General features: G+C 32.3%; 2 protein-coding genes across 2 annotated transcripts; both read left to right on the plus strand.

Moving 5' to 3' along the window:
• Positions 1 to 1783: 1783 nt before the first annotated feature.
• LOC105635735 (multiple organellar RNA editing factor 8, chloroplastic/mitochondrial) lies at positions 1784 to 5659 on the plus strand. The gene is made up of 5 exons (XM_012218821.4): positions 1784 to 1941; positions 3168 to 3555; positions 4089 to 4186; positions 4279 to 4344; positions 4881 to 5659. The coding sequence occupies exons 2-5, from the start codon at positions 3179 to 3181 to the stop codon at positions 5450 to 5452; spliced, it is 1113 nt and encodes a 370-aa protein (XP_012074211.1). The 5' UTR covers positions 1784 to 1941; positions 3168 to 3178; the 3' UTR covers positions 5453 to 5659.
• Positions 5660 to 11072: 5413 nt separating this feature from the next.
• LOC105635745 (G-type lectin S-receptor-like serine/threonine-protein kinase SD1-1) lies at positions 11073 to 14053 on the plus strand. The gene is made up of 7 exons (XM_012218832.4): positions 11073 to 11766; positions 11967 to 12092; positions 12178 to 12353; positions 12426 to 12636; positions 12731 to 12968; positions 13039 to 13189; positions 13263 to 14053. The coding sequence occupies exons 1-7, from the start codon at positions 11268 to 11270 to the stop codon at positions 13563 to 13565; spliced, it is 1704 nt and encodes a 567-aa protein (XP_012074222.1). The 5' UTR covers positions 11073 to 11267; the 3' UTR covers positions 13566 to 14053.
• The last annotated feature ends 271 nt before the right edge of the window (positions 14054 to 14324 follow it).

Genomic DNA, 14324 nt, shown 5'->3' on the forward strand with positions numbered 1-14324 from the left:
ACAAAAAGACAACATGAGAACATGTATCAAAACAACATGCAAGCATGCAAATGATGTGAAACAAGGTAAACAATATGGTTTATGAAGTCATGAAAATGTTAATATGCTTTTGTTTTATACTATTGACATACCGATATTATGCTCCATTGAGGTTAGGTAGAAACCACGTAGATAAGGCTATGTCGCGACATAGGATAGCAGATCTGCGCCCCATACAGTTTGGTACTCCGACTACAGGCCGTTGAGTGATTATGATTATATAATGGCCATAGCAACCCAGTCATACAGTATTCATCCAGTTTCATACAGTTTTTCTTATCACTTTGGTTTTACTATAACCTTATGGAGCCATACAGTTCTACTGACTAAACATTGCATAAGTCATACAGCATGACCAAAATAGTACAGACTGCGCAGGCTGGAAAACACGATGCGCGCTCACGAATTTCATTGCGCGCTCGCGAATTGTGCCTATAAACTCTCTGACTCTCATTTTGCACTTCTCGCGCTCGCGAATTTCATTGCGCGCTCGCGAATTTGGCCTGTAAACTCTCTGACCCTCTTGTGTGCTTCTCGCGCTCGCGACTTTGCATGGCGCGCTCGCGAATTGTGTTCTGATGCTCTTTTGGACTTCATTTTCTATGCAATTGTATTCCTTTGCTCAACTTGTATGCCTCCAATCATTTTAAAACAAAAAGACAACATGAGAACATGTATCAAAACAACATGCAAGCATGCAAATGATGTGAAACAAGGTAAACAATATGGTTTATGAAGTCATGAAAATGTTAATATGCTTTTGTTTTATACTATTGACATACCGATATTATGCTCCATTGAGGTTAGGTAGAAACCACGTAGATAAGGCTATGTCGCGACATAGGATAGCAGATCTGCGCCCCATACAGTTTGGTACTCCGACTACAGGCCGTTGAGTGATTATGATTATATAATGGCCATAGCAACCCAGTCATACAGTATTCATCCAGTTTCATACAGTTTTTCTTATCACTTTGGTTTTACTATAACCTTATGGAGCCATACAGTTCTACTGACTAAACATTGCATAAGTCATACAGCATAATAAACAGTAAGAACAATAATCAAGGGATAATGAAAGTATCATGATATGTGTGCTTATATGCTTAATTATCCATATGTGTTTCCATGCTTATTTCTATATATGAATGTGCTTACTTGTTTCTTTATAAGTTGAGATATCCACTGAGTTTTATTTGCTCAGCGAGTTACCTGTTTAACTCGCAGGTTTTGAGACTGGACCGTAGAGAGTCAGCTTACAACTGCTGCAGTTCATCTGTAGAAGACTCAGTCTTCAGGGTAGCTACTCATTTTGATGTGTATCTTTTGTCTATCTTTTTCATGGCATGTACAGGGCACACAGTTGGGCCCATGCCGTTTTGAAAACTAGTATCATGGCTTGTAAATATTACGTACATTATTAATGTAAACAATATCAGCATGATATTATATTCAATATACATTATGATATCAGCATGACAGAATATAAGTCAACCAGTTTGTAGCGTCTCGACTCGGTTTATTCGGGTTTACGGGTGGACCGGGAAGGGATGTTACAAGTATTATAATAATAATAATATAAATATAATAATAAGAAGAAAAAGAATAATAACTTTAATAATAATAATAATAATGGATATAACTATTTTACCATCAAAACGACGTAGTTTTGGTACAGGAAGATTAAATGAATCCACGTACATCGTTCACCCTAGGGTTGCGTTTTAACCATACAAATAGAGAGTTCTCTCAAACTCAACTCCATTCAAACGTATTTTCTCCTCCCTCCCTTCCCTGCGCCGCTCGTTTTCTTCACTTCTACAGCCACGGTCTTTCTTTATACCTTCCCGTTGCTTTCGTTCTTGGCCATCGCCTCCGCAGGAGTCGTGCTCTTCAAGCCAGGTTCGTTCTTGATTATTTTTTTTATTCGTTCTCTTTTTATTTTATTTTATTTTATTTTTTTATTTTGCTTCGTCCCTTTTCCTTTTACTTTTTCTTTTTTTTTTTTTTTATATAAACACATAAAAATAGAGAAAGAGGAGGAATTGTTGAATTAATTTATGGGTTCAGCCGAGATCATTTGCATGTTGTTTTATTTTTTCGTTTATGGGTTTTGTGCATTTTTTATTTGTTCAAAATATGTATATATTAGAAGGCAAAAGGATGGTGAATATAATCCAATTCGTGGTTTGTTAAGTGAAATCTGATATGTCTGGTTCGTTATTTCAAAGTTTGGTTTGTTAATAATGATTAAGATTGTCTAGAGATACTGAGAATGAGATTATTTGCATATAGTTGTCATATACTGAGAATGGTTTGTTAATTTTCTGCTGCTAAAGTTATGATATATATATATATTTTCAAAGTTTGGTTTTCGATAATATGATTTCAAATTTCAAATTTGACATTGTAAATGAGGTTAGTTAAAAATATCAAATTTGATAAGCAAAACACACTAAAAGGAATCTGCTTTTTGTACAAAATGTGAAAGTTTGAAGTTGGGCCGATTTTATTCCTAAGCCAAAGTAGAAGATTTTTTTTTTTTTAATTGGATTAATTTGTTGTTTTTTTTTTTTTTTACCATGAGATATTTATACAAATCTATTTACAAATAAGCTTTTAAAAGCAATAACACAAATTACATAGGGGATTACACAAGGGTTTAATATTTTGTATTTTGTATAGGGCTGATTTTTTTTTTTTTTTTAATAATTTTTTTGAGAAGGATATAGGGCTGACTTAGGTAGCTTGAACATATAAGTGTTTTAGTCATATTGCTAGACTTTGAATTTGCTAGTTTAATTTGCAAACTTGTTTATTATCCCTAAACTTGATTGTAGCTAGTTTAATTTGCTGTAGGTAGTTTTAAATTAGCTAAGCCTAACTAACTAGTTGATTTGACTGTATTATGAATATTAGGTTTATGTACAATTTCTTGTGTTTTTGTTGCAGTATTGTTCTTTTTTAATGTACTTTTAAGTTAGATGAAGCTAATTCATTTCTTCAAAAATATATAAATTTTGATGATTGGGAATGTGTTGAGGAATTTATCTTCGCTGTTGCGTTTTATTTGTTATTTTTTAAATTAGAAAAAAATGTGCTGTAGCTAATTATAATTTTCTCTTTAGTCTTTTAAAGAATGGCTAGTCATCCTGCTCGCACTCTCTTCACTACTACCAATCTTCTCCGTCGCTGCTTCTCTTCTCTTTCAATGCCCTCTCATGCTTCTCGGTCTTTATCTGTCCTTCGTTCTCTGCGCCCAATATACGCTGCTGCCAACTTTGCTTCTTTCAGCTCTGGGGCTTTCACTGCCCGGTCTTTCTCAACCCGTACTACAACGTTGTCGCTCAATGATCCCAGTCCTAATTGGTCTAATCGGCCTCCAAAAGAGACGATATTGCTTGATGGTTGTGATTTTGAACACTGGCTTGTTGTTATGGAGAAACCAGAGGGTGACCCTACCAGGGATGAGATTATTGATTACTATATCAAAACCCTAGCTCAAATTGTAGGCAGGTATTATTTTTTTTCCCAAAATTTAATTAATTGTTTATGTAACTTTATTTCATTTGTGGAATTGATATTTTTGGGCTTAAGGTAATTGTAATTTTAAAATTGTTGTAAATTGTTTATCATGTTACCTGAAAAATTGGGTAAACTGATAGAACCTTTTTGTTTCTTTTATTTGAAGGTTCTTGTTTGATTAATGAATTTTTTGGTCCTCAACTGGCAAATAACCACTATCATTATGGGTTGTGATATGGTGTATTATAGCAGTTATTACTTCTTATGGATATATCAAAGTACAGCTCTTAACATATTAGTTGCATTTTATTGTGTACAGCTGTGGTGAAAGTGTAACAATGATGCATGTTAGGCATGTCGTGGTTTGTAGTTTTTAGTTTACATTTATAGTTCAGTTGATTCTACTTTTTGCCTTCTTGCTAAGTGCATGCTTCATATTTTGTTTCTTAAGCAGAATGGTCTGGCTATTGATGTTAATGTATTTTTTAATGTATTTTTATGTAATTTGTGGATTTGAATAACAGTGAGGAAGAAGCAAGGATGAAGATCTACTCGGTGTCGACCAGGTGCTACTATGCATTTGGAGCACTTGTGTCTGAAGAGCTCTCTTACAAAATCAAAGGTACATCTATCTTCCAGGTGCTTAATTTATTGAGTGTAATTGCAGTTTGATCTCTGATGGATGTGTTGTGTTTTTTCTTTCCATTCTCTCAGAGTTGCCCAAGGTTCGATGGGTTCTTCCTGATTCATACTTGGACGTGAAAAACAAAGACTATGGAGGTGAGGTGTTCTCTTTTATTTACCAGCATAATATGTCTGCTGGAACCTATTTATATTTTTCCATGCACGAACAATTATTATGCATCTAGGATTTCAAGATATTAGTTGCATATTGTCTTGGTTGTAAGAAGAATATCATATCATATGCATTGTTTTTGAATGAAACTAGTCTTTATATTTTTCTAGGCTTATCCATAACAGTACTCTTGATTTTACCAGCAGTTGGTATTTCTTGGTAATTGATTTTACTAGTTCTAAAATTGAGTATGAAAAGGTTTTAGGAAAATATGATGTTTTCAATGCATTTTTAAACATCTGAAAGGGTAAAGCCAGTACCATTTTTTGTAGGGAACGTTTTGTATCTTCTCACCCCCTTTATTGTCTTTTTTGCATTGGATCATGGGTTCTAGACATGCAATTAAATAATCTTGCTACATTATCAAATGACCTCTTTCCTCACTTGCAATAAATTTAAGGCTTTTATGGTACCTGCTTTTACTTAGAGGGATTGCATCCTTTTCATCTGCTTATTACAGGGGAGCCATTCATCAATGGTCAAGCTGTTCCTTACGATCCGAAGTACCATGAGGAATGGATAAAGAACAATGCTAGAGCAAATGAGAGAAATAGGCGCAATGATAGGCCTCGGAACTTTGATCGATCAAGAAACTTTGAAAGAAGAAGGGAAAATGTGCAGAACCGAGATTTCCAGAGCACAAGAGCAGCTTCAATGGATAATCAAGTGGTAAACAACATGAGTGGACCAGGTGGACCTCCACCACCACCTCCTCACAACTACTCGGCTGGACCTCCACCACCGCCTCCTCAAAATTACTCAGCTGGACCTCCACCATCACCACATCAAAATTTCTCAGCTGGACCTCCACCACCGCCGCCTCATAACTACTCGGCTGGACCACCAGCACCAAACAGCTACCCACCACCACCAAACAGCTACTCACCACCACCGAACATGGGAGGAATGCCCCCAAATTCCGGATGGTCAAATAACATGCCTGGAAACATGCAGCAGAACTTCCAGAATGGCCCTGACAATAGAGGCATGCCTCACCAAGGTGCACCATCCAACTACCAGAACTACAATTGAAACAGGGATGGAAGCCTATAGGCATGAAATGTAAATATGTAGGGGTTCTCTTTTTTTTTTTTTTTGGTTCTTGTTTGATGGCTAATGATCTTAATGTTTAGCTTCCTGATAATGCGAAGCCATTACTATTGTGGACTGCATGGTGCTTTGCTTTGATATTTAATTAGATGTTATTACAATTTTAAGAATATAATTCAATTTATAGTAGCTGTAGCAGCCAAGTGTACTCTCATCCTTTCATCTCCTGCATATTAGGCGCCCCAAGCGTATTCTCCTACTTTTATCTCGCTTAATATTATCAGGATACCTAAGTCAACATTCGCTGATCATCTTCAATGTAAATTTGTAGTGATAAATGTCAATTTCACATTCTACAGGTTATGTCTTCCTCTATTCTTTTTTCTTTCATTTTATAATTAACAATTATGTACAATGCTCAATTTGCTTAACGACATATTTAAGCAATGCAAATCAAGATAATACCAGTTGGAATAAAGATAAAACAAACAGAACATATTACACTCAACAGAGAGCAAAAAGAGATGAATCTGAAATGAGGAAGATCATATGTTTCACTTTTAGTTTGTTTTATTTCTATAGTTCTTACAAAAAGGAACTGGACAATTGATTAGCATCAAAAAGCAACTGTCTATGGAGAAAAGAAAATATGAGAGCATGATATTTGGTTAGAGCTAACCCTTCAAGTAACACATATCTGCTTATATTACAAGTAGAAAAACATATATATATATATATATATATATATATATATATATTAAAAAAATCAGCAAATCTGTTTTCAGGGTCGGACGGAGGATTTAGTTATTTTTTGCACTTTTTTTTTTCGCTCTTAACCCGTCTTTATATTTAATAAATTCATTGCAATTAAAATTCTACCCTGAGATTGCGTTATTGTTTGAATTACTATCAAAACTGCATTATTTTGATAAATAATTTTAGAACAAACATTATTTTTGTTGTAAGCCCAAGAATACATGACCAGAACTAGAGTACGAACGAGCATAAAATATTAGGAGTCTATTGCAGGGGAGTCCATTAAAGCTCATAAACACAGGAAGGGCTATGAGCCAATGCGTTCTCTGTACAGTCGCTCGTTTAAATGTTAGACTCTCACCTTGGTTAAGAATCTTAATTGGTTAGAGTTAACCTTTTAGCAACTTAAAAGAAGAATGAATGTACTTACGTAACTAGAATTATAATCGGATTATGTTATATCTGTATTCGATTTAATTCTAAGACTCTGTTCGTTATTTTCATAATTTTTTATTGTTTGAAACATTCAAGAAAATAATTAATGTAAAATATTTTTGACTTCTCATTTTTTTTTATTAAAGAAAATGACTTCTCATTTTTTTTTTATTAAAAAAAATGACTTCTCATTTTCAAGAAAGAAAAATATTTTCCAGACACCGACAAACTTGTTATAACTTTATAAATGCTCGTTTTTTAATTTATTAATTACTGGTAGCCACCACCAACAGTTACGGTTCACCACCAGCCATGGGTCACTGTTGGCCACTAACACCGGTCACCAGCGATTTTTATAATTTATTATTTTTTCATATTTTTCTCATATTTAACAATAATCTTTTAAAATATGAATTTTCTATTATTATAAATATTTTGAATGGTTTTATTAGTTAAGATTTTAATATTTGGCAATTAATTTTAATACTGCAACCAAACAATGGAAAATAATTTATTTAGAAAATATTTTTCAAAGATAAAATATGTTGGTTTCGAGAAATAAGCGAAACTTAAATCTATATCTAATCTAACTACTAAATTGAGCGGATTTTATAAAATCTATTTGAACCAGATTAGATGTTATATCCATTGGATCGGGTCATCTGATGATCCTTGACCATGACCTTCTTAAATTGTTCAATTTCATCCTTGTCTTTTGAAGTTGTTCAATTTCACTCTATCCATTCCATCAAAAGCCACTCTCCTCTCTGTCTCATTGTCGAATTCACCACGCCATGTTTTAATTCAGAATGCAAACCTTTTGCACAGCCTTAATTCAAAATAACAAACCAACCATAAAATCGAAGTTGTTTGAATACGAACACCTAAAGCTACTTCTGAGTAAATGGCATACAAATATCAGATCTCAAAATTTAATAATTTGTGGGTAAAGGCACTGCACAGAAATCATTTACTTGTGGATATTACATCTGCCAATTTCAATTGCAAGCAACCAATAATAATAAATTTAGATATATTTTAATAATTAATGATAGTCTAAGTAAAAAAGTAGTTTGTTGATGGAAATATCCAGTTCATGCCTGCAATCTCTTTCATGCTCGACCTGACAAATAATTAACCAATTGGTGTTCTGTTTGAACTTAGAAGCAATTATTATAATTGCATATATGAATAAAAATAAAAATTAAAAAGATAAAAAAACAAAAATAGTGAATATTTAAAACATAAAAAGGTTAGTCTATTTGGATCCATGTAAAATCCAATTACTTTTTTTTTTCTCTCCAACTCTAAAATTAGCGACCCAATAAACACAGCAGCACAAAAATTAGGTCTTCATAAGCAACAGCAGAGCAGATGAAAAAAATATAAGACATGAACGATTGATCATCCAGAGGTAAACAATATCAGGGTATCCGACAAAGGCCATGGGAAGATTTGCAGCTGAAATTTGATAACTTCTCCAGAGGATATTGTGTTCATATGTTCATAGAATTCTCAGCCTTTCGTTTATGTAAAATTGACATATCAGTCTTCTTTTGGAATATATTTACTGATAGTGATGATATTAGAAATAAGAAAGAAATTAAGAGCAATGAAAAGTCATGGAAATAGAAAATTTCATGTCCTAAAAAGAACATTTTCATGTTTTTTGAACATTTTCCAACACATCTCATTGAAAATATCACGATAAAATGTATGAATTTCAAATTGTTTGTGTTTATGATAAATCTTAAATTCTAAAAACTTATAGTTAACGTTCTCCATAATTTTAATTTTGAAAGAAAAATTTTAGTTTCCTTCAATATTTTAATAACATTTCATCTAACTATCATATTTACCGGAAAAAATGTGCATCTGAAAATTAAAAGCTGATGGAGTATCAATTGAAAGGCAATTGCTTGAAGGTTAACATTCATCCATAAAGTATATTCATGTGAAAATCATGATATAAAAATGACTAGAAAATGAAAACAAATCAAGCATGTACATTCAGTTATTTAAAACAATATACAATAAATATATATAATTTTAATAATTTGGTGAGACTTATATATAAAAATATTATTTTAAACACTTAAAATTGTTTAATCTTCTTGTGAAAAAAAATAAAAGTTTTTAATTATTTCAACAATTATAGTTGAAAATCTTTTTGTTTCATAAAAGAAAATACTCATCCCTCAGAGTCAATATAGGCCGTGTTCGCCAACAATATTTATAATAGCTTTTAGTGTTTTGAATTAGTAAAAACACTATTTCTCTGTATTATTGAGCGTTTTCTAAAACGTTTATCTCACCTAATGTTATTTAGCGTTTTAAGTTTTTTTTTTTCCTTACAAAAATTTTTTACAATCTTATCTTTTATTAAATTAAAATCCATCTTTATCGCATAGTGTCATTTTATTATTTTTTATTCTTCAGAAGCCTTGTTTATCGCATTATGTCTTTTTATTTTTTTTTATACTTAGCTTGTTTATAATTGATAGTAAAAGAAAAAAAAAAACGTTTATTTAACATTTGAATTCAAAAAAATATTAAAAATTAAAAATGTCTATCTCTAAAATATTAAAAATTTTCAATTTTATTTATAAAATAGTGAACTTTTTAATTTTTGCTCCCCTAAATTTTAAAAATTAGGTTTAATGATTTTTTTTGAATAATGAGTTTAATATTATCTATATGTGAAAATTTTGAGTGAATATTTCAATGTCTTTTTTTTGTTATTTTAAATTTAATTGCTAATCAAACAGTTATTTTTACAGAATACTTTCGCTTTAAACCGCTACTTAACCAGTTAAAATCTAACCGCTAACATCTAACAGCTATTAAAATAATTAATAGCTGCTAAAATAACTAAATTTGCCGAATAAACCCGTAATTTCTTTAAAACGTTAATGTTATAAGTTTCAACAGAGGGAATGAAGGAAAAAAAAAAAAGAAGAAAAAAGTGCTAATATATAATCAATAAAATAATATAATTTTACAACAAATAAATATACAAATGGGGAAAAACATTATTGTTAATTTTTATTATTCTCTAAATTGTGAGGCTATTGTTATATTGTAATATACTAACGATACATGTTTGTCATTTGTCATTGTAAATTTTATTTTATTTTTGTGTTTCCTACTATGTAATAAAGAAAAGCAAAATCCAACTAAGAGGTGTGATATAGTTTTTTTTTTTTTTTTTTTTGAAGAAAAGAGGTGTGATATAGTTGGTTATTTTACGTTCTATAGAAAATGTGTGGAGTGAAAGTCTCGAGATCAATTTATATTTACTAAAAAATTATCATTAATTTGATGAATATTATTAATAAATATTGTCTATATCAAAATCAAAGCAAAATGCATATCAAAAATTATTATCTGTCAATATTCTAATTTTTGATCCATAATATTTTATTTTTTTTTACCACAATTGAACTAACTCAAATAATTAAAAAAATTAATCGAAATAATCAAAATCTAACTCATTCTTAATTAACGAACTCAACACTTATCTCTAGTTGAAATTGGGAAAGGGCATTACAAAATTACAATGTTGATTACTTATTTTTTTTTATATGAAATTTTATTCTTGAATCTTGATGGATTCCGAACCTAAAACCTACCTCCATTTTTAGTCCTAGTTGGACCACAGGATGCAATTGCAATGCAAGGAAATTTCTATTTGTAAAAGATTCAAATTTCTCCTTGCATTGCAATTTGCATATTCCATAAAAAAATTGCATTGAAGCTTCCAGTTTGGGCCAGTTTCCATTTGTATTTTCTTTTTGTCGCTAATGGCACAAATAGAGCGGCTATTTTAAGAAGAAGAAAAAAGGCCATGTAATAAAATTTAATTAACAGTCAAAAATACTTACTCTACGACTTCATTTTATAATCACGAGAGTGAGGTCTAATGCGCTTCGACCAATTAGATCAATTTATCTTATATATATTTTAAAAAAAAAAAGTATGATACATAGAAATTAATAAAATTTAATTAATTGTTGACTCAAAATCAAACTAAAGGGTCCTCGTAATTGCTTTACAGTAAACAAGATTCCTTGAATATTTCCATTTTTAATGTCCCCAACGACCAACTTAGCTTTCACAATTCTCAATAATTATATTTCCGTTTTTTACACGACACAACACATCATCAATGAAGGATATAAGGAAATTTCATTAGTTATCAAACCTTTAGACACTCAGTTTCAATTATGATTTAAATAAAAAATGGTTTGATTCTAGTTTTGATCAATTTGGTTCTGGTTTTGAATGGTCATGCCTAAAATCATGCGATGTCTTTCGTTGACTAGTGCTAGACAATCATGTAATAATCCTTGTGCGCTCTTTGAGAAATTTCTTGTTTGCATTTAATTTCTCTCTCAAATTTTGGGACCAGACAAAGAAAATTATGGTCATGGAGAAAAATTTGATGTCCCCACTAACTATTTGCTTTCACGGTTCCCTCCAACCAATTTCCTTCTTGAACAAAGACTTATTGTAAATCAAGCAATGGTCTAATTTTTCTCTCCTTACCTTCTTCATACATTACGTGTTCCTGGGTATTAGAACCAGAAAATTAAATCCATTAGCAATGGCAAAATCAAGATTTGTCATACTTTTATTCTTTTCGATCTTAACTACAACCTCTTCTACTACTAACACCTCATCAAACAAAAATGGAAGTCAGTGTTCTTATGCCTTCTGCGGTGCATATGCTAGTTGTAATGCAAATAACACTCCAACATGTTCATGCTTGGATGGGTTCATACCCAAGTCTCCTAAAGATTGGGAGAAGTTAGTTTTTTCAGGTGGGTGTGTTAGAAGAATCCCAATAAATTGCAGTGATAAAGTTGTATTCCTGAACCATTCTGGGGTTATAGTGCCCGAGGAATCTTCTTGTTGGTATAACAAAAGTGTAAGTGTTAAAGAATGTGAGAATTTGTGTTCGAGAAACTGCTCTTGTACAGCTTATGCACATCTAGATCCGAGAAAAGGTGAAAATGGCTGTTTGCTTTGGTTCAATGAGTTGATTCATGTAATTAGACCTGGTGAAGAGGACCTCTTTGTGAGGGTGGCTGCTTCAGAATTGGGTATGTCATTATGTTAGAGACCAACACTCTGCACTTTTCATTTTATTGTTTTTTATTGTTTGGCAAAATTAGCTGTTTTAGTAGCATAAAGCTGTTTCAATAGTTTTTTTTATAAAACTCTAAAATCTAAATGTTACAGAATTAACTTTTTATAAAACGCTAACCTTAAGAAAAGGTCGACTATATTTTTGTGGTTTCAGCTCAAATTCAGAAAAAAAGGTCGACTATCAATAAGAAGGAAACAGGAATTATTGCTGGCACTCTCCTTGCAGTCATTGTAACGCCAATGATCTTTTACGTATGCCGGAGAAATGTTAGAAAATATGGTAAAAACTCTTGAAGTAGATAAGAAACCTAGAAAATGAATAGAAATCTCTCATCTGATTACTTATTAGTGCTTATGTTTATCAGCATCCTATGTTAAAAGAATGACAAGAGAAAGTCACATAATGGATTTTATTAAGAACAAAGGGGGAAAGGAAGATATGGAGCTGCTAATATTTGATTTTAGCACCATAGTTAAAGCTACCGACAACTTTTCCAGCAATAATATGTTAGGGAAAGGTGGTTTTGGACCTGTCTACAAGGTAACATCACAGTTTGTAAATTTGATGTGAACTCATATATCTGTAATAATCTAAACTTATGTGGGTTCCTAGGGTACTTTTGCTGATGGGCAAGAAATAGCAGTGAAAAGGCTTTCAGAAGGTTCTGGACAGGGGATGACAGAATTCAAGAATGAAGTTACCTTGATCTCTAAACTTCAGCACAGAAATCTTGTTAAGCTTATTGGGTGTTGCATTCAGAAAGATGAACAAATGTTGATTTATGAATTCATGCCAAACAAGAGCTTGGACTATTTTATTTTCGGTTTGATCCTCTCTGATCACTTATGCACGACATTTTTACTTTTAATTTAGCATCTTGTTACACATTTTACTAACATGGCTTAGAAACTTATCAGATCAAAAGAGAAGCAACATTCTAGATTGGGAAAAGCGTTTTCACATTATTGGTGGAATTGCTAGAGGGCTTCTTTATCTTCATCAGGACTCTAGACTCAGAATTATCCACAGAGATCTCAAAGCCAGTAATGTGTTATTGGATAAAGACATGAACCCTAAAATATCAGACTTTGGAATGGCAAGAACATTTAGAGGAGACCAAACGGAGGCCAATACAAATAGAGTGGCAGGAACCTAGTAAGTTATGAGTAGACCTACATTTGTTGTATACATTTGGTTTAACATTCTGTTGATGCTTTTTTTGCAGCGGGTATATGCCTCCTGAGTATGCAGTGGATGGGCTTTTCTCAATGAAATCTGACGTCTTTAGCTATGGTGTATTAGTTTTGGAGATAGTAAGCGGAAAGAAAAACAGAGGATTTTCTCACCCAGATCACAACCTTAATCTTCTTGGACATGTAAGAATATTTAGAGGCACATTCTTTTGACTATTTTTTGAACAAAGTTCTGATCTTTCTGGCTCTTTTTCAGGCATGGAAACTATGGATAGAAGAAAGATCATCAGAACTAGTTGACAATACGCTAGACTCTTATTCCATACGTGAAGCTTTAAGATGCATTCATGTAGGCCTGTTGTGCGTGCAACAGCGGCCGGAGGAGAGGCCTAGCATGTCAACTGTTGTTGTAATGTTGAGCAGTGACAGTGCATTGCCTCAACCGAAGCAGCCTGGCTTTTTCACAGAAAGGAATATGCCCGAATCAGAATCTTCAGTTAGTAAACATGGATCATCATCAAGAAATCAAATAAGCACTACATTAATAGAGCCACGGTAGAAAATTTCCATTTGACAGTTGAATGGAAAAGCGATCCTCTTATCTTAAAATTAGTAACTTTAGCTGATTCGCTCTCTAATACATCGTTAAAATCTCAATCTTTTTGTAACAAAACATCTATGGTTTGAACAAAAGATTGAACAAAAAAGAAGAAATCAAAATTCCTCAAATTAAGCTCCAATGGAAGATTAGAGCAGCACAACCAATTACCAGCAAGAATGGCGGGTTTTGGAGCTGGAGAGAAGATGTCGAACTGGTGAGCTTGATAAGTTTTTGCCATTATCAGTTCTCATAAAAATCAAAGTAAGAGGTGTAGGTGATTGCAGTTCAGTAAACAAGATTCCTTAATTAGAAGTGTGAAATGGACATCTTTTTCTTTTTTGATGTCCCGAATGTAGCTTTCAATTAATGTTCCCAATATTTTCATTTTCGTTGTTCACAAGACAAATTATCAATCAAGATACAAGGAAATTTTAGCAATTATTATACGATTATGGGTTTCAAAAGTCGCAGAGAAATCAACGTTGGCACTGCTTATTCTTTGTAAGACTTCTATTTTTCTCCTTTCTCTTCCCATAAGAATCTGCACAACAACACTGGACACCGGAAACAGAAACACGCAAACGGACAGCAACAAGTAATATTTTCGAAGAAATGGAAATATGGGTAAATCCGTAAATACAAAATGTATAGTAGTAATTTTTTTTATATATAGAAATCATTATAAACAATTAAAGGTTCAATCAATATCCAAAAGAA

The sequence above is a fragment of the Jatropha curcas genome, chromosome 7 (genome assembly GCF_041381405.1).
Source record: "Jatropha curcas cultivar XTBG-Jc1 chromosome 7, XTBG_Jcur_1.0, whole genome shotgun sequence".
Classification (NCBI taxonomy): Eukaryota; Viridiplantae; Streptophyta; class Magnoliopsida; order Malpighiales; family Euphorbiaceae; genus Jatropha; species Jatropha curcas.